This window comes from Jaculus jaculus, chromosome 10, assembly GCF_020740685.1.
Source record: "Jaculus jaculus isolate mJacJac1 chromosome 10, mJacJac1.mat.Y.cur, whole genome shotgun sequence".
Classification (NCBI taxonomy): domain Eukaryota; kingdom Metazoa; phylum Chordata; class Mammalia; order Rodentia; family Dipodidae; genus Jaculus; species Jaculus jaculus.
The window spans coordinates 115,232,847-115,252,325 of NC_059111.1; the positions used below are offsets into that span (position 1 = coordinate 115,232,847).

At 49.5% G+C, this 19,479-nt stretch overlaps 1 protein-coding gene across 5 annotated transcripts in view; it reads right to left on the reverse strand.

Moving 5' to 3' along the window:
- Positions 1-2,195: 2,195 nt before the first annotated feature.
- The window catches only part of Actr3b (actin related protein 3B), an 81,029-nt gene continuing 63,745 nt past the window's right edge, over positions 2,196-19,479 (reverse strand). For all 5 annotated transcript variants that reach the window (XM_045160978.1, XM_045160976.1, XM_045160975.1 and 2 more), the window contains 3 exons: positions 4,352-4,477; positions 3,443-3,526; positions 2,196-2,976 (listed from right to left, as the gene is read on the reverse strand). In XM_045160978.1, coding sequence (XP_045016913.1) covers positions 2,881-2,976; positions 3,443-3,526; positions 4,352-4,477 — 306 coding nt within the window. In that variant the 3' untranslated portion in view covers positions 2,196-2,880. The remainder of the gene's footprint in view (positions 2,977-3,442; positions 3,527-4,351; positions 4,478-19,479) is intronic.

The following is a 19,479-nucleotide window of genomic DNA, read 5'->3' on the forward strand; positions in this document are numbered from 1 at the left end:
AGTGCCACCCAATGCCTAGTGAACTCATTCTTACCATACTGTAGTCTCCTTTATCCCCAGAACGCAGAGTCCAAAGCCCCGGATGATGTCTGAAGTCACAGAGTAGCACCCCTACACACTCTATTCCTATCCAAATATATCTACCACTGTGGCTTGGCTGTGCTTTGCACCCCAACATTTCTTGCACTGGAGGCTTGGTTCGCAGGGAACCAGTATTGAGAGGTGGCACAGGATCATTAAGAGGTGGGACCCTCAGCTCACTGGGAGCCCTGTCCTTAGAAGAGATTAAGGTAGTTCTCAAAAGGGTCTTCACAAGTTCTCGAGAGAGTTCCACCCCCCACACACAGCTCTGGCTTCCTGTACTCAATAGGCTTTTGCTTCCATATATTTCCCACCACAGCTGTCCACCATGATGGGGCAGCTGATGGGTCCTCGCCAGAGAACTGACCTTGAACCTCCAAGATTGTGAGCCAGATGAACCACTTCCTTGCATTAAAAGCCTGTCTTGGCTGTTTCATTGAGTAACAAAAAGCAAATATACCCAAGATGAGCTTTTTTTATATACAGACAGCTCCTTAAATCATTCTTAAAATTTTACACACCACCAACTTTGTTCTTTCCTCAGACTAGCAGTCTGGCCTATGATACTGCTGTTTTTCACATGGTTTCTTGAAGGTAGGATCTCACTCTAGCAGAGGCTGACCTGGAACTCATTCTGCAGCGCCGGGTGATCTTGACCTCATGGCAATCCTCCTACCTCAGCCTCCCAAGGGCTGGGATTACAAGTGTGCATCACATCCGTTTGTACTACTGTTGTGATGTGGGCAGCAGTAAGTGGTGGTCCAGTCACGAGGGTGAGCTCGGCCACGCTGCACAGGCTGTGCAGGCGGGGCTGTGGGAATGCTGCTGGGCTGGGAATCTGCTGCGTCTGCACAGTGTCAACAGCTTACTTTAAAACTGGCTTTGTGTTAGATTTTCCCTCACGTGGGTTCACATCACCATTATGAACATTCTTAGCTGTGATATGCAGCATATGTAGTCATGTCCTTTTGATGTAGTTTTTAATTTTCAACGAATATGTTGGGGCATAACCATAGCACAAGTCACAGGGCATCTGTGCGCGCATGTGTGTGTGTGTGTGTGTGTGTGTGTGTGTGCGCACGTTCACGTGCATCTGTGTGCATGTAGACACACAAATATTTTGACAAGCAAAGAAGATAAAATGTATATCCATTTAATAAATCCTAATTATTTAAAAATAATAAAGTTTAATTTGTAAATCATACGTAGTAAGAGATCAGCAGCAGCTGATAGTAAAATATAACAATTATAACAATATACAAAAACAAGTTATGGGAACATGCTTATCTCTGGAATGGTCCAGACTTTGGTTTACCATGGATACCTGAAATATAAAAAGCAGAAGTAAAGGGAAGGCTACATTTATTACTCCTGAACTGTTTCTAAATTTAAATACTAAAGCCAAGCACTTATCAAGACACATTTTTATTTTGATGTGTGTGTGCATGTTGGTATAGGCATGCACGTGCCATGACCTGTGCAGAGGTCAGAGAGCCCTTACCTTGCCTTGGAGTGTGGGTCCTTGCCTTCCACCCACACCAAGACAGGCCTCCCTTGTTTGTAGGTGGCACATGTGCTTTGGGATTCTCCTGATGCCACCTCACGCTGCTGTGGGCATGTTGGAATGACAGACGCATGTGCTACCACACCTGGATTTATGGAGTGCTGGGATCTGAACCCCAATCATCAGGACTGTACAGTAAACTAAAGGTCAATTTTTTGAGAATATAAGTAACAGAAGTAACATAAGGATTACATTAAATATACTGAAAAAAAAACATGAAATATACTGAATGTATGAATTTGACAAAGTTCCCTTAGCCAATAATCTACTTGGCCAATGTCAGCGTTGCCAATGACAGCTTGAAGTCATGAGTCCTACATGCCTAGGAAGGGACACTAAAACTCCTTAGGACATCCCCAACCACTCCCACCAAAGCACACTGAGCTTGGTCATCTGCTCCCCATGATGGCGTGTCGCTGAGGAACAGGCATTCTGCGTCATTTGAAGACACTTCCTTCCATAGACGTGGTACCAGTCATCAAACCAGATGGGCGTGAAACAACGCTCTCTGAAAGGATGGACGACAAAAAGACCGCCACACGAGTGTGTATAAAGATTCCAACAGCTTTTATTATAATGGTGCAAGGTGGTACTTTCATCCAACACCTCAGCAACATCAAACCATTACCTTGCACAAAACAGTTCCAGGAAGCTCCAGCAAACACACTGCCAGGAGTACCTCTAACAGAAAATGTGGCAAGGAAGTCTGCTGTTTTGTGGGGGGAGGGGGGCTGTAAACATACCAGAACATGCCTCACAATTAAAAACTTTATTACAGACTTCCATAATATCAACATCTATCGTGCTTAGTGTCAGCCAGTTGTACCAAATACCATAAAATACAAAATGATAGGAAATATAAACATTGATTTGTATTTCAAGTTCACAACATTTACAAAAATAGGCTGGGAGGGTCAAGGCTTTCACCCCATGTTCTTTCCTGGGGGACTATTTTGAGACTTTTTTCCTCTAAGAGTTTTTAAGGTTGCGCTGACTCCCTTTGGCTGATTTGTCCACTAGAAGCACATATGGAGAGAGGAGGGAAAGTGGGTCACCAGGAGGAGAAACAGTCGGCACACAGGTAAATGGCTTTACTGGAAAGACTGCACGGGGCCACGCAGGCTGCTCGGACACCAACGCCACACGCCACTGTTTACAGCAACTGTGGTGCTCGGGCTCTGAAGGGCACTTGCTCCCTAACACAGCACTGTCCCGTGATAGTTCTCATGCCAGTGCTAAGACATGACTCCGAAGACAGGGCTGTGGCGGCAGATGCTGGGCCCATACTCCTCATAGTCCTTCTTGGTGTGACAGACCTGAAAGAACTCCGGCTGTGAGAAGCCACAGTCGGAGTGAGGTGTGAGCAAAGGCAGGACTCCCCATCTCAGACCCCTCCCCCTGCCACCATCTCACCAGGTCTCACCCTGGGGGTTACTGGGCCCATCCTCAGTCCCCTCCCCTGTCACCATCTCACCAGGTCTCACCCTGGGGGTTACTGGGCCCATCCTCAGTCCCCTCCCCTGTCACCATCTCAGGAGGTCTCACCCTGGGGGTTTATTGGGCCCATCCTCAGTCCCCTCCCCTGCCACCATCTCAGGAGGTCTCACCCTGGGGGATTACGGGACTGCTAAGCAGGAGTCTTTCACCCGTCAGCCCCAACCCACTTGCTCTGCTTCCACTCGATGACCACTAAGATATTTTTATATCTAACAGAAGTTATTCTGTATGCTGAAAGCACACAGAACACATGAACACGGTGTACCCAAACTGTGCAGAGAAAGCTCTAGAAAGACTCACAGTCGAGGCCAGCATTGAGCCTCCAAACCATACGGCATAGCGCTGCATATGGTGCGTGATCACTTGAACCTCCACCGGCTTAGGCTGGAAAAGAAGGTAATGTTCTTTTAGTCCACGCAAACGCATCCTTACTCCAAGAGTCTGCCAGCCAACAAGACAAAGGGTTTCTCCTGGGTCCTCGTCCTCCTTCAGGCAGGTCCCCTGGGCACCACAAATCACTCTAGGGTTTCAGCCCCTGGTGGCTCATAAAAGAAAGCCTACATGTGCCGGGCGTGGTGGCGCATGCCTTTAATCCCAGCACTCGGGAGGCAGAGGTAGGAGGATCACCATGAGTTCAAGGCCACCCTGAGATGACAGAGTGAATTCCAGGTCAGCCTGGACCAGAGTGAGACCCTACCTCGAAAAACCAAAAAAAAAAAAAAGAAAGCCTACATGACCAGCACAGCCCCTGACATCCCTGAAAGCACTCAGAAATGGAAAAAGAAGACCCAGACAACTAAGCTGACGGCTTGAGAAACAAATTAGAGGCTCAGCCCTGGAGTAAACCGCCGACACTGATGCTACACTTTTCCATCTGCAGTGGACTTTCTTTCTTCTTTGTGCATCTGAGTTAGAAGCCCAAGAAAGCCACCAGCCAGCGAGCATCGCCACACTGGAGGGCCCGTTGTAAGTCGCCACACACCAGTTTTATGAGCTGGGGTCAGATCCTGGTCCCCGCCCCACACCTCATCGCACGAAACACGAAAGTGGGGGGCACTGGTCTTAGCAACATGCCTTGAGTGAGGGAGTTCAGCAACAAGCCTCAGCTGTCTGCTCACAGTAGGACCAAAAAAGTGACCCACGGCTCTCTGCCCTTCCCACAGCCACACTGGGGCTGGAGCCGGCCAGGGCCGAGGTGCGGTCTCCTACCTTTATCCTGCCACCGCTGAGCTCCTCGCTCAGCCTCAACCGGGCATCCACCACTCTCTTCAAATCTCTCTGCAGACGACGTCCAAAATCCCTGAACATTGTCGAGCCTCCCGAAAGAACGACATTCTGAAAAACAGAAGCCAAAGGGCGCGTTGGGTGAGCCCCCAGCCGCGAGGTCCCGCGACCGCTCCAGCATGGCATGGCTTGTGTGACAAGCTGCCCACTGAAGCAGGGAGCATCTAAAAACACAGATGGTTGTTCCTATGACGGTGTGAGTCACCCCTCAGAACTGTTCTTCAGCCAGAACCAAAAACACATCCTGCTCCAGCCACTGCCTCTGGCCGGGCAGAGCCCTCGCTGGACCACGAGGACCGACAAACCCTGCAACCGGTTCCAGCGGAGCGAGAAGACCACTCACATGGGTCCTGCCTGTCAGCGGGCTCTTCCCATCTGAACGGGAGCCTCATCGGGGGCGACACTGGATTCAAGCATAGCCAAGCGTTTGCAAAGCCAGGCCCCTGCCCATACCTCCTCCAACACCCTAGCCTCTGCCACAGGGCCACACAGACACTTGATGAAGGGACAGCCATGAAACCGCCTGTCCGATTATAATGAAGAACAGCTGTGCTCTCAGACTACAGATATTATTCAGGACAATGAAAGTGAAATTATCCTCATTTAACTTCCTGACAGAAAATAGCATTTGAGAAAACTATGAAGAAAATACAATCATCCTTTAAAGAGCCAAGAGCCCTACTTCAAGACCTTGGAGCTTGGCCCCACCTCACCTTCTGAGACTCTTAAAGAGCTGCAGGACTTCTCTGGCCAGGCGTTCGTTTCCCCCATCTAGCCATCACCCCACAAATTTACAGGAAAGAGATATCATAAGTTGGACTCAGGAGCCAGAAAGTGAGTGTTACTGTCCCGTAGCATGCACTTTGGTCCTACTCCCTGCTGCCGGCAGCATTCCTCAGCATCCACTCAAGAGACACTAGTGAGTGGTGGCTCTGTGACGGGCACCCTCCTCCACCAAGAGACATGAGAATGAGCCATGGCTGTGACGGGCACCCTCCTCCACCAAGAGACATGAGAATCAGCCATGGCTGTGACGGGCACCCTCCTCCATCAAGAGACATGAGAATCAGCCATGGCTGTGACGGGCACCCTCCTCCATCAAGAGACATGAGAATCAGCCATGGCTGTGACGGGCACCCTCCTCCACCAAGAGACATGAGAATGAGCCATGGCTGTGACGGGCACCCTCCTCCACCAAGAGACATGAGAATCAGCCATGGCTGTGACGGGCACCCTCCTCCATCAAGAGACATGAGAATCAGCCATGGCTGTGACGGGCACCCTCCTCCATCAAGAGACATGAGAATCAGCCATGGCTGTGACGGGCACCCTCCTCCATCAAGAGACATGAGAATTAGCCATGGCTGTGACGGGCACCCTCCTCCATCAAGAGACATGAGAATGAGCCATGGCTGTGACGGGCACCCTCCTCCATCAAGAGACATGAGAATGAGCCATGGCTGTGACGGGCACCCTCCTCCATCAAGAGACATGAGAATCAGCCATGGCTGTGTCGGGCACCCTCCTCCATCAAGAGACATGAGAATCAGCCATGGCTGTGACGGGCACCCTCCTCCATCAAGAGACATGAGAATTAGCCATGGCTGTGACGGGCACCCTCCTCCATCAAGAGACATGAGAATGAGCCATGGCTGTGACGGGCACCCTCCTCCATCAAGAGACATGAGAATGAGCCATGGCTGTGACGGGCACCCTCCTCCATCAAGAGACATGAGAATCAGCCATGGCTGTGACGGGCACCCTCCTCTATCAAGAGACATGAGAATCAGCCATGGCTGTGACGGGCACCCTCCTCCATCAAGAGACATGAGAATGAGCCATGGCTGTGACGGGCACCCTCCTCCATCAAGAGACATGAGAATCAGCCATGGCTGTGACGGGCACCCTCCTCCATCAAGAGACATGAGAATCAGCCATGGCTGTGACGGGCACCCTCCTCCATCAAGAGACATGAGAATGAGCCATGGCTGTGACGGGCACCCTCCTCCATCAAGAGACATGAGAATCAGCCATGGCTGTGACGGGCACCCTCCTCTATCAAGAGACATGAGAATCAGCCATGGCTGTGACGGGCACCCTCCTCCATCAAGAGACATGAGAATGAGCCATGGCTGTGACGGGCACCCTCCTCCATCAAGAGACATGAGAATCAGCCATGGCTGTGACGGGCACCCTCCTCTATCAAGAGACATGAGAATGAGCCATGGCTGTGACGGGCACCCTCCTCCATCAAGAGACATGAGAATGAGCCATGGCTGTGACGGGCACCCTCCTCCATCAAGAGACATGAGAATGAGCCATGGCTGTGACGGGCACCCTCCTCCATCAAGAGACATGAGAATGAGCCATGGCTGTGACGGGCACCCTCCTCCATCAAGAGACATGAGAATGAGCCATGGCTGTGACGGGCACCCTCCTCCATCAAGAGACATGAGAATGAGCCATGGCTGTGACGGGCACCCTCCTCCATCAAGAGACATGAGAATCAGCCATGGCTGTGACGGGCACCCTCCTCCATCAAGAGACATGAGAATCAGCCATGGCTGTGACGGGCACCCTCCTCCATCAAGAGACATGAGAATGAGCCATGGCTGTGACGGGCACCCTCCTCCATCAAGAGACATGAGAATCAGCCATGGCTGTGACGGGCACCCTCCTCCATCAAGAGACATGAGAATGAGCCATGGCTGTGACGGGCACCCTCCTCCACCAAGAGACATGAGAATGAGCCATGGCTGTGACGGGCACCCTCCTCCATCAAGAGACATGAGAATCAGCCATGGCTGTGATGGGCACCCTCCTCCATCAAGAGACATGAGAATCAGCCATGGCTGTGACGGGCACCCTCCTCCATCAAGAGACATGAGAATCAGCCATGGCTGTGATGGGCACCCTCCTCCATCAAGAGACATGAGAATGAGCCATGGCTGTGACGGGCACCCTCCTCCATCAAGAGACATGAGAATGAGCCATGGCTGTGACGGGCACCCTCCTCCATCAAGAGACATGAGAATCAGCCATGGCTGTGACGGGCACCCTCCTCCATCAAGAGACATGAGAATCAGCCATGGCTGTGACGGGCACCCTCCTCCACCAAGAGACATGAGAATGAGCCATGGCTGTGACGGGCACCCTCCTCCATCAAGAGACATGAGAATGAGCCATGGCTGTGACGGGCACCCTCCTCCATCAAGAGACATGAGAATGAGCCATGGCTGTGACGGGCACCCTCCTCCATCAAGAGACATGAGAATCAGCCATGGCTGTGACGGGCACCCTCCTCCATCAAGAGACATGAGAATCAGCCATGGCTGTGATGGGCACCCTCCTCCATCAAGAGACATGAGAATGAGCCATGGCTGTGACGGGCACCCTCCTCCATCAAGAGACATGAGAATCAGCCATGGCTGTGACGGGCACCCTCCTCCATCAAGAGACATGAGAATGAGCCATGGCTGTGACGGGCACCCTCCTCCATCAAGAGACATGAGAATCAGCCATGGCTGTGACGGGCACCCTCCTCTATCAAGAGACATGAGAATCAGCCATGGCTGTGACGGGCACCCTCCTCCATCAAGAGACATGAGAATGAGCCATGGCTGTGACGGGCACCCTCCTCCATCAAGAGACATGAGAATGAGCCATGGCTGTGACGGGCACCCTCCTCCATCAAGAGACATGAGAATGAGCCATGGCTGTGACGGGCACCCTCCTCCATCAAGAGACATGAGAATGAGCCATGGCTGTGACGGGCACCCTCCTCTATCAAGAGACATGAGAATGAGCCATGGCTGTGACGGGCACCCTCCTCCATCAAGAGACATGAGAATGAGCCATGGCTGTGACGGGCACCCTCCTCCACCAAGAGACATGAGAATGAGCCATGGCTGTGAGGGGCACCCTCCTCCATCAAGGAAAACCACAGGGTGCTGACAACCCGATAGGCAGGCACCTTTCTCACAGAGCCCATGTAGTAACAGGTGTGCTGAACATACTAGCTGACAGCTGACAGCCACCAGCAACAGCATCTTGCCTGGGCTTGGAAGGCACAATGCCTGTCCTCTGAACTCTGGGAAAGGTGAGTGAGTGAAACCAGGCAACAGCCAACCCTGTCCTGAAGAGGGGTTCTCCTCCATACTCCACCACAGCCCCTATACAATTAAGAATCAACTGAGCCAGGCATGGTGGTGCACACTTTTAATCCCAGCACTCAGGAGGCAGAGGTAGGAGGATCACTGTGAATTCAAGGCCACTGTAAGACTACATAGTGAATTTCAGGTCAGCCTGGGCTAGAGTGAGATCCTACCTCAAGAAAAAACAAAAAAGCAAAACTCAACTGAGGAAGCTGGAGAAATAGCTTAGTGGTTAAGGCACTTGCCAGCAAAGCTTTAGGACCTCGGTTCAATTCCCCAATACCCCATAAAGCCAGATGAACAAGGAGGCACATGTATCTAGAGTTTGTTTGCAGTGGCTAGCAGCCCTGATGTACCCATTCTCTCTTTCTTTCTCTCTCTCCCTCTTTCTCTCTCCAATAAAAAAATTGAATTGAATTGAAAAAAAAATTAAAGGCTAGCATAAATACTGGCAAAATTCAGAAGCCCTCTTTATCAATAACAGGCTATACTAGTTAGGAAATTCAGATAATAGTACTCAGAAAATATGAAGAATGTGAATAAGAGAGGAGTAAAAGACCGGAAAAGGACCCATGGGGTTATATGTGTACATAACCCTCATGGCAGCAGCTGGAGGTGAAGAGAAAGAGGGAAGGGGAAGGGAGTGGCAAAGATAGGAGAGGAGAGGAGAGGAGAGGAGAGGAGAGGAGAGGAGAGGAGAGGAGAGGAGAGGAGAGGAGAGGAGAGGAGAGGAGAGGAGAGGAGAGGAGAGGAGAGGAGATACGGGAAGAGGAGAGGAGCAGAGAGGATGGGATGGGGAAGAGAGGAAGGGACAGAAGAAGAGAGGAGGGGAGGGGAAGAGAGGAGAGAAGAGAGGAAGGGATCAGAGGGGAGGGGAAAAGAAGAGAGAGGGTCCTGAGACACTGAGAGCATTAAGCAGTGATGACACAGCAATGGATTCTGCTTGACCATGAAGTGGACAAAATCATCTTGCTGACTATGGCAAGGGGACAAGATGTCTCCCATGGACCACTGAGAGCAAATTAAGATGGCCTCACTGACTGGGCCAGCTAAAACCCAATTTCACTCAAGTCCTCTCAGATTTCTACCCTATGGGCAGACCATCAATATCTGGCAGCATTACTGGCTTTTTGTTGACTTAGCTGTGGCAGAAAACAGATCAAACATAAAATGGGACTTAAAACACAGTTCGCTTTACCTAACACCTTGGAGCAACAACTGAACTTTACAGTGATTCCAATGTATTCATGAAGGGTATTTAGGGGTTCTGGTGTGCACAGCTCATAATAATCTAAACAGTTCATCTCAAAGTTTTTATCCAAAAAAGACAGTGAAGGAGATGAAAATTTGTCATCAGAAAATTGCTAATAAGACAATCTGCTCAACAGAACAGATAGCTGGATATCAGAGACAAAGTAATCTGTAATATGACACTTCATCAATATAAGAACTCACATTCAGAATGGCCAAGTTTCTGTTCACGGACAGGGGTGCCGCTCAGTGGTGAGCCTGACTAGCACCTGCGTAAGATCAGTGCCCATCGCCAGTACCCAAATCAGCTCATGGCTACTTTAACACAACAGAGTCCTGCTTTTATAGAAAAGGCAACTATTAAACAACAACTTGCTACAACTGTTTTTTTTCACCTCAAGACAATCACCTTGCTTGTCTGGACTTTAGACTCACAATCTTCCTGCCTCGGCCTCCTGAGTGGTAGGATTATAGGTGAGTTACCACACTGAACTGAGAGAATGAACCCGTTAGGCCATTTTGTTTGGAAGCACTTTCTTATTTGGAAGTAACCTACTAGACACAGTAAGCACTTTGGCAGCATGGTATTTTCTCTGTCACTTGTGTTCCCTCCCCGTGATCACCAGCTTTGTTTCCAATCTGGAAGAAATGGCCCCTTCCTCCTGAACTCAGCGTGTGTGTCTAAGGAGAACAGCATTCCGTGATGTGCCTCAGCACACCTGTCATTTCACAGCGGCATGAATGTAAGCCGTAATCTGCTGTTCCTATTCTCATCTCGTCACCTGGTCTATTAATATTCGTTATAGCATTTTCCCTCCAGTCCAAGATGCAGTCGGGCTTCATGATTACCTGCCATGCCCCTACAATGGATTTCTTAATTAAAAAATAATTCAGTAGGGCATGAAAATAAATGTTTACTGAAAAACTCCAAAAGTACCAGAGCTGTTTACAAAGGCATCAAGCACGTAAATTCACTTCCAGCTGATTCATATCACCACAAAAGCAACAATGTGGTCGGATGATTTCAGACAAAGTTACAATGTACTTCGACAGGGAAAGAACAGTCTTTCTCAGCAAATGATGGTGGAGTGACTGACAGTCACAGGGGAAATGAGCACTGACTTCCCACCTTCAAAAACACACCCCCCCCCCCGCCATCCACATATACATTTAAACCTCACACTGTCCCTACACTTCCCCAGGAGGCCTCTAGCTGCTTGCAAGAAAATAAGGGTGATTCGCGAGCCAGCCTTCTCTGGGCGCTCCCCCTGCCGGGACAGAGCACATTCCCTGAAAGGGCTTTTCAGCTCCCCAGCTCTGGCACACAGGCACCGGCTGCTTTGGATTATTACCACTGCTGACACTTGTTTTGCCACCCCAGCAGGGGCAAAAGGAAAAGAAGAAAAAAAGATGGGCTGGAGACACGGCTTAGCAGTGAAGGTACTTGCTTGCAAAGCATGACGACTCATGTTTGACTCTCCAGGTCCCACATAAGCCGGAAGCACAAAGTGATGCAAGCACGCCAGATCACACATGTGCACAAGAAGGTCCATGCGTCTGGAGTTCCACTGCGGTAGCTGGAGGCCCTGGCGCGCTCACTCATTTAAAAAAAAAAAGGCCAGTCTGCTGGGCTTGCCTCAAAAAAAAAAAAAAAAAAAGACAAGGGAAATCACCCAACAAATACACTCTTCCATCCTACCACAAGGCAATAGTGTTTACTTAAGTGAGTGTGCCTCAGAAACATGAACTTATCCTAATAGTATTGTTAGTCATCTTCCACATGCAAGAATATTTTTAAGCAATCTATTAAAAACATATCACAAATAATAAAATTTTAATGTTCCAAGAATTAAACCTTTTTGCTCACAGAAAAACAGTGAACTCATGAAAGAGAAGATCCCACATAGGATCTGCGAAGAAAGCTTCCAGCAGAACCCAGCCCGACAAAGCACTCTGATAAACGCCCCTGACCTAGCCCATTCCTGCAGGGATGGGAAATGACACTGTGACTCTGTTCAGTGTGTGCTAAGCAGAGAGGGCTGCGCAATGCCTGCGGGAGATTTGAACTCTGTGTGGACTTACTTTAATGGTTTAACAAGCATTTTCAAAGCTGACTTGAGCAACTCTCATGGGACCGCTCTGACTCGGTCTCCCACCTACCCCGGCACGCAAAGCCCTCCCGCTCCGCGCGGCCTTCCTCTCCGCGCTTCCTGGGACACGCTTCCTGGGACACGGAGACCCTGGCCCGGCACAGCGCCCCTCCCCCTCCCTGCCCCATTCCCCTTGTTGGCACTCGCTAATTTACCTGCTGCCTCACACAGCATCATCTCCATGGGCTCAGACCTGTTCCAGTTAGTCACAGCTTACCCTAGTGTCCGAGCCATGGCCAGCAGATGGCGAGTTACTGGGCATGAGCAAAGGAATCCTGTGAGCTGCTCAGACAGCCTGCTCCCTGTGGACAGGGCCTCCTCCTGGCCATGGCCTTGACTTCCACTTCCTCAAGAAACCATCCTCTCCTTCGTTCTTATAATGCCTCATCTTCAATGGAATACTGTGATCAGAAGTGAGTGGTCCAGTCAAACCCGACTTACCATGAGGCCAGAGAACAGAACGTCTCCTCCCCACAGTCACCGAGACTCACCCACTATTTATTCTTGCTGGAATAAACACAACCACATTCCTCTGAACTGACTTGAAACTAATGTCATTTCATTTCAAGTACTTGTCTGCCCCGTTATGTCACACTTTGCCCTTTGGCCTTGCATTACTCACTAAGTATTTTATCTCCAGATGCCATTTTTTAAGTTAATAAGGGTTCATTCACTACTCACCAGTATAAATTTTTTTTTTTAATTTTTGGATTTTTCAAAGTAGGGTCTCACTGTAGCCCAGGCTGACCTGGAACTCAGTCTGTAGTGCCAGGCTGGCCTTGAACTCACAGCGATCCCCTACCTCTGCCTCCTGAGTGCTGGGATTATCAGTGTTTGTGGCTCACTTGCCAGTGTTAAGAGCACTAACGACCTGCTGTGTGGTGGTTGGGTGTGAGCTCTCCCCACAGGCTCACAGGCTCATGTTTGAACACTTGGTCCCTAGCTGGGGGCACTGTTTGGGGAGGCTATGGGACTTTTGGAAGCTGTCGCCTGGCTACAGGAAGTGGGTCTCTGCGGTCGACAGCGGCCCTCTTCTCGTCCCGTCTCGCTCCCACCTGGGCTCCCCTGCCATTCCTTCCCCACCATGATGGACCGCCCTCCCCAAGCAAGGAGAGAAACAGACCTTCTCCACCAAGCTGGGACAAGCACGAAGTCACACTCAGCAGCCGCCCCACCTACAATGAGCAGCCCCTGAAGTGAAAGAGCAGGCCCGAATCCGGGCTGGGAGGCCGCAGCAGACCTGCGCAGCCGCAGGCAAGGACTCAGGATGGCGTGAGTAATGGTGCTACCTAGTAACTTCATTACTTACGTCCGTGCACAGGCCTGCACTTCATGCCTTCACAAGGGTCTCCCAGCTACACCCACCAACAACCGTACCAGACAACAGCGTTCCCTGTGCAGGGAAAGAGGCTCAGAGAGGCTTGGGCACCGCGTGCCCTGATGCTAATAAGCAGCGTGGCCACAGTCTGGCTGTGGACCACCCACTCCTCCCCATGAGGGCTGGAAATGGCATTGCTCAAGGAGATTTCAACAACGGCCACACCCTGACGAAGCACGTCCTCAGGGCAGCTTAACTGAGAAAGCAGTGGTCCTCCTCAGTCAGTCAGCAAATGCCATGGGTCACCACTGTGGCTGCCAGCAGTTTTCTGGAAAGACGTTTTCCCAATACCCAGCTATGCTCTGCCTCAAGCCCACTTAACATTTTGATTGAAAATCCAAATGTATTCAGAGACCTGGTGAGCCAGAAAAGCATTTTAGCCAGACAGTATTGGCTCTGCTGAAGTCAGCAAATTCTCAACGCAGAACCATTCAACTCAGAAAGTATCTGAAATACAGATTTCCATACATGCCAGAGAATGTCCCAAAACATGTCCCAATAAAGAAAACACTGTGCCCACTGAATGTCAAAAAACACCGAAACCTAAATGTAAGAAAAGGGCGGGCACTGAAACAGAATGGCCCAGAGCATTCAAAGTCATTAAAAGATAATGCTTTTGCTGGGTGTGGTGGCACATGCCTTTAATCCCAGCACTTGGGAGGCAGAGGTAGGAGGATTGCCATGAGTTCAAGGCCACCCTGAGACCACCCACAGTGAATAACAGATCAGTCTGGGCTAAAGCAAAACCTTACCTCAAAAACAAAAAGGAATTAGCCTAAACTAGAGTGAGACAACTGCCTCAAAGAAAAAAAAAAAAAGCCAGGAATGAAAAGAGTGAAACTGGGCTGGAGAGATGGCTTAGCAGTTAAGGCACTTGCATATAAAGCCAAGAACCAGGTTCAATTCCCCAGGACCCACGTAAGCCCAATACACAAAGGGGCACATGGGTCTGCAGTTTATTTGCAGCAGATGAAGGCCCTGGCATGCCTGTTCTCTCTTTCCCTCCTCTTCTCTCAAATAAATAAATAAAAATAATATTTTTTTAAAAAGAATAAAACTAATGCTTTTGAGAGTTTTACTTTCCTTTGTTAAAAAAAAATTAGAGCTAGAGATGGCTTAGTGGTTAAGGCACTTACCTGAAAAGCCAAAGGACCCAGGTTTGATTCCCCAGGTCCCATGGAAAGCCAGATGCACAGGGTGGCACATGCATCTGGAGTTCATTTGCAGTGGCTGGAGGCCCTGGCACATCCATTCTCTCATGTGCACGCACAATATCTCCTCCTCACTCTCTCAAATAAATAAATTAATTAAATATTTAAGGAAAAAAATAGTTTACTTACTTATTTTGTGTGTACATACATGGGTACTCCAGGATCTTGTGCCCCTGCAAACAAATACCAGACACTTGTGTCATTTGTGCTTACGTGGGCACTGGGGAATTGAACCCAGACCAACAGGCGTGGCAAGCAAGTGCCTTTAACTACTGAGCCACCTCTCCCGGCCGTGCTCCCAACACAGTGCTCAGTGAACACACGGGATACAAAACACATGACACGACACACCCATCTACCTCTACACCTCAGGACGGTGACTGAGAAAAAGCCGGAGGAACAGCTGATGGTCAGTGACCCTGCTTTCCTCAGTCAGATACGCAAATCGCCCAGGGCCTGTGCTCGCCTGTCACAGAGGCCCTCAGCCCTCAGCCCTCAGCCCTGGGGCTCCCTCTGCAGGGCCCCTTTGCTGTGAGGGGTCGCGTGGTTGCTGTTTGAATATAATCGTTTTTTACTTTTCATTTTTTTTTCTTTTTGGTTTTTGAGGTAGGGTCTCACTCTGGGCCAGGCTGACCTGGAATTCGCTATGTCATCTCAGGGTGGCCTCGAACTTACCACAATCCTCCTACCTCTGCCTCCCGAATGCTGGGATTAAAGGCGTGCGCCACCACAACCAGCTGGTTTTTCACTTGTCATGTATCACGTATTCTGCCATTTGATTTGGTTGACACTCCTCCCTTCTTCCCCCCTTACATACACATACTTACAGATACTACATGCTAGGATCTGCATATCTGAGAGAACAAGTGGCTTTGGTCTGGGACCTGGAAAGAATTCTATTGAGTACATGCTTACACAGCCCACTGTCTTGACTGGGTTTTTCAAGAGCCTCCACAGCAAGAGCAGCGCCTTACCCTGCCGGACAAACGTGCACTGTGATGGCAAACTCAAGTCTCCGTGTTAACTCACCCCTACCTATGGTATTGCCTCATTGCTGTGCTGGTGAAGAATGCCACACACATGCAATATAAACAAGAAATTTAAGTCAGAAAGATTTCAAATAAAACCAGCACTAGTAGCAAGATTATTCATGAGTATCTAAGAGCTGAGATGAAGTTCAGTGGTGGAGTGCTTTCCCATCATGTGCAATGTCCTAAACCCAACTTCTAGCACCCCTCAAAAAAAAAAAAAAAAAACTTTAAATGTAACATAGCATTAAAAAATAACTAAACTAGGGCTGGAGCGATGGCTTTGCAGTTAAGGCACATGCCTGAGAAGCCTGAGGACCCAGGTTCAATTCTCCAGGTCCCACGTAAGCCAGATACACGTAGTGGCAACATGTGTCTGGAGTTCATTTGCAGTGGCTGGAAACCCCAGCATGCCCATTCTCACTCACTCTCTCTCTCTGACTATAATAAATAAATAAAAAATAAAATCTTTAAAAACAAAAAAGAATTAGCTTTAAAAAAATAATTCAAACCGGGTGTGGTGGCACACGCTTTTAATCCCAGCACTCGGGAGGCAGAGGTAGGAGGATTGCCATGAGTTCGAGTTCACCCTGAGACTACATAGTGAATTCCAGGTCAGCCTGAGCTAGAGTGAGACCCTACGTCGAAAAACCAAAAGATAATAATAGCAATAATAATAATAATTCAGAAATCCATTTGTCATATTTATTTTTTAAGGCCTTCTAATTCCATGGGTAAATGGTACTTAAGAAAAAAACCTAAAATACTTGCTGGTTTTGTCAAAAATTCCATGTGTTGATAGCTGTGAGCCATCCATGTTAAGGGTTCATAAGAAAGTAGTTAAAATTGTATGCATGTTATTTTACTATGGTGTTTGTGTTTACATTTCTAAATATTCAGTATTGAAGTGTCACTACAGAAAACTTAAAAAAAAAAAAAAAAGCTAGGAGGGCAGGGTGGTGCATGCCTTGAATCCAGCTGAGGGAGAAGGTCAATGGAGTTCAAGGCCAGGCTAAGCTACAGTGAGACCCTGGCCCCCAAAAAACAAAAGAAACAAAGACTTACCACTTTTGTAACGCTAAGTATATTTTCAGCTAGAGGCACTCTTAACTCAATTTGACAGACACACAGCGCCACCTGTTAGCCATGATGTGTAACTGTAAGCACAATGCTAATACTCATAAGGCCAGGTCTAGTTAGGGCTGCAAGCCTGTACCCCAGGCCCATGGAAAGCTGAGTCAGGGAGGATCAAAAGTTCAAGGCCAGCCTTGACAACGTAGTAAGTCCCGGTCTCAAAAACTGTTTAAATCTGGGCTAAGGAGGTGGCTCAGTGCATAAAGTGGTTGCTACACAAGTGTAGCAACCTAAGTTTGGATCCCCCGAAACTATCCAAGGCCAAACACTGTAGAAGTTGTCTTCAATACAAGCATACCTCCAGCAAGATGGGAGGCGGGGACAGAAGAATCACCTAGATCTTAGGCCAGGTAGCCTGGTGACTGCAGCAGTGAAAACTAGAGAACCTGCCTCAAATAAAGTGGAAGGCAAGGCCCAGTGCCAGAGGTGGTCCTGTGACGCCACATCGCCATGCACACACTTGCACGGTAGAAAGAGGAAGGGGAGGGAGGCAGCTCAGTGGTAGAGTGCTTGCCAGCATGTGAGGCCCTGAGTTCAGTCCTCATCACTGAGGGAAAAAAAGACTCTCAAGCAGGGCTGTGCTGGGGTACAGTGGAGCAGGCGGGGACCGTGACTCTGGAGGGCTCTGCCCCTGCACTGCAGAGCAGACAGGAGACCCCAGAGCCTCAGGAAAAGAGCACACAGTAGGCTTCCTCACCTCTCCACTCTTGCAGCATGGTGAGCTGACGACAGCCCGTCACTCCCAAGAACACAGTTCTTAAAAGGTCCTTTCTACGAACTAAGGCTCATTCTCAACAGTCTGAGCTCAGCAAGGTTTGAACAAGTAACACTCATGATGTATGTTACCTAACCATGCCGAGACAGGAGCCAAGCACCTCTCCAGGGCTGGCTTACAGTACAACAGCGGAGGAAAGCTCCACGAGAGCCACCTACCCCTCTCTCTCTCCTCCTCCCTCTCTCCTTCTCTTTCTCCTTCTCTCTCTCTCTCTCTTCCTGTGACTCTCTATTCAGCTGCCAAACAACTCCCCACTCAAGGCCAGCCCTGGCGGGGACCCCGTGGCCACTCCTCAACACCCTCATCTTGTGGGGCCTCTCTCTGAGTGACAGGGCAGGAAGACCACGGACAGATGTCTTCCAGTTCTTGCCTGAGACTCCGCTCAGCTCTGGGATGACTAATGCCTCCAGACCATCAAACCTGAGCCTGGAGATTTCACCAAACATGCACCTAAGTGTTGCAGTGAGGGTACTGTTATATGTGGTCAACCTCAACACATGTGTCATGGAATGATCCAATCACCTGAAGGCCTTTTGAATGGAAGCTAGAGGCTTCCCAGAGGAGGAATTCTCTCTCAAGATGCAGGTCAGCTCCTGAATTTCCAGCTCTACAAATTCGAGAGTCAGCAGCTCCCACATTCACCTGAGCCAATTCTTCTAAATAAACCTAACAGTTATATAAATATGTAGAGAGAGGAAAGATGGAGGGAGGAGGGAGAGAGGACTACAGTACAGTGTGCTGGTGGAAAAGACAATCTGCAAGTGGCTATCACCAAGGGACAGCACCTAGGCGAGACGGCCTTGGCCAAGAAATGAGAACAGAGAAGTGATATTGGCCATTGCTCTCCAGAGCAATGAGCTCCTCCTCGTTTCTCCCCCTCCCCCCCCATCTCTTTCCCAGGCAGCACGGGTGGCTCGCGCGCTCTCCTCTAGGACCCGCACACACCACGGGCTCCTTGCTCGTCCTGCATGTCCAGTCTTGGCCCCTGCTCCCCCAGCCTGCAAACCATCCCCTTCCCCATGCTGTGCGCTGTGCCCTGTCCTAGCGGCTGCAGGAGACTCCTCGACTCAGGTCTGAGCTGCCCCACAGGGTAGCCCTTGGCCAGAGTTGGCTATTTATATTTCTATCAATTAAATTAAATGAAATCTAAAGTACAGCACCTAGGTTACAGCACTCACATTTCCAGAATACAACAGCTGCAGGTGGCTGGCGACTCCACACCGAATATGATGGCTGCAGGGCTCTTCCACAGAAGCAGAGCACCACGCGGGGCGCACCAGCTCCACAAGGGGCCCCCGTGCCACAGCTACCTGGGCTCCCACAGCTCACCACACTCAGCCCACCATGTGTCCTCAGTGCCCACAGTGATCCTCTGGCCACAAGACACCTCCTCCACGATGTAGAGGCAACAGGCCGCTATCATGGACACCTGCATCTCACGGCAGTGAAAACTTTCAACTCACCATGGACCAGTTGCTACTATCAGGCATCCCTCCCAACAAGAAAAGTAAATAATCTTGTCACTTTGAGATGCATTTGTAGCAAGCATCAGTTAAGTCATGGAGGAAGATATGTAAGTATGAGGGCAGAACACTGGAGAGGGGGAATGTCCTAAAGGGAGGGCATGAAGGAGAGGAGGGCTAATAAAAATTTATGATTTATGATTTATGAATAAGCCATATGGAAACCTACTTCTTCACTAGCTAACAATATGTATGTTAACTTGGGCAGAAATATCTTGTGAGAGTAGATAATACTGTGCCCAGAAGCCACAGATTGTTATTAGAAAAATTTCAGTGCCAGGGATGGGATACTTCCGGTGAGCTGTTGGCCAGGGAGGTCCCTGATGACCCCAAACCATTACAGGCCACTGCCAAAAACTCTTAGTTTCCCACCAGAACTAGATGGTAAGACCCTATTGCTGAAGACTCCACATGCTTGGGCTACAGGTCACTGAGAAGTCAAGCTGGAG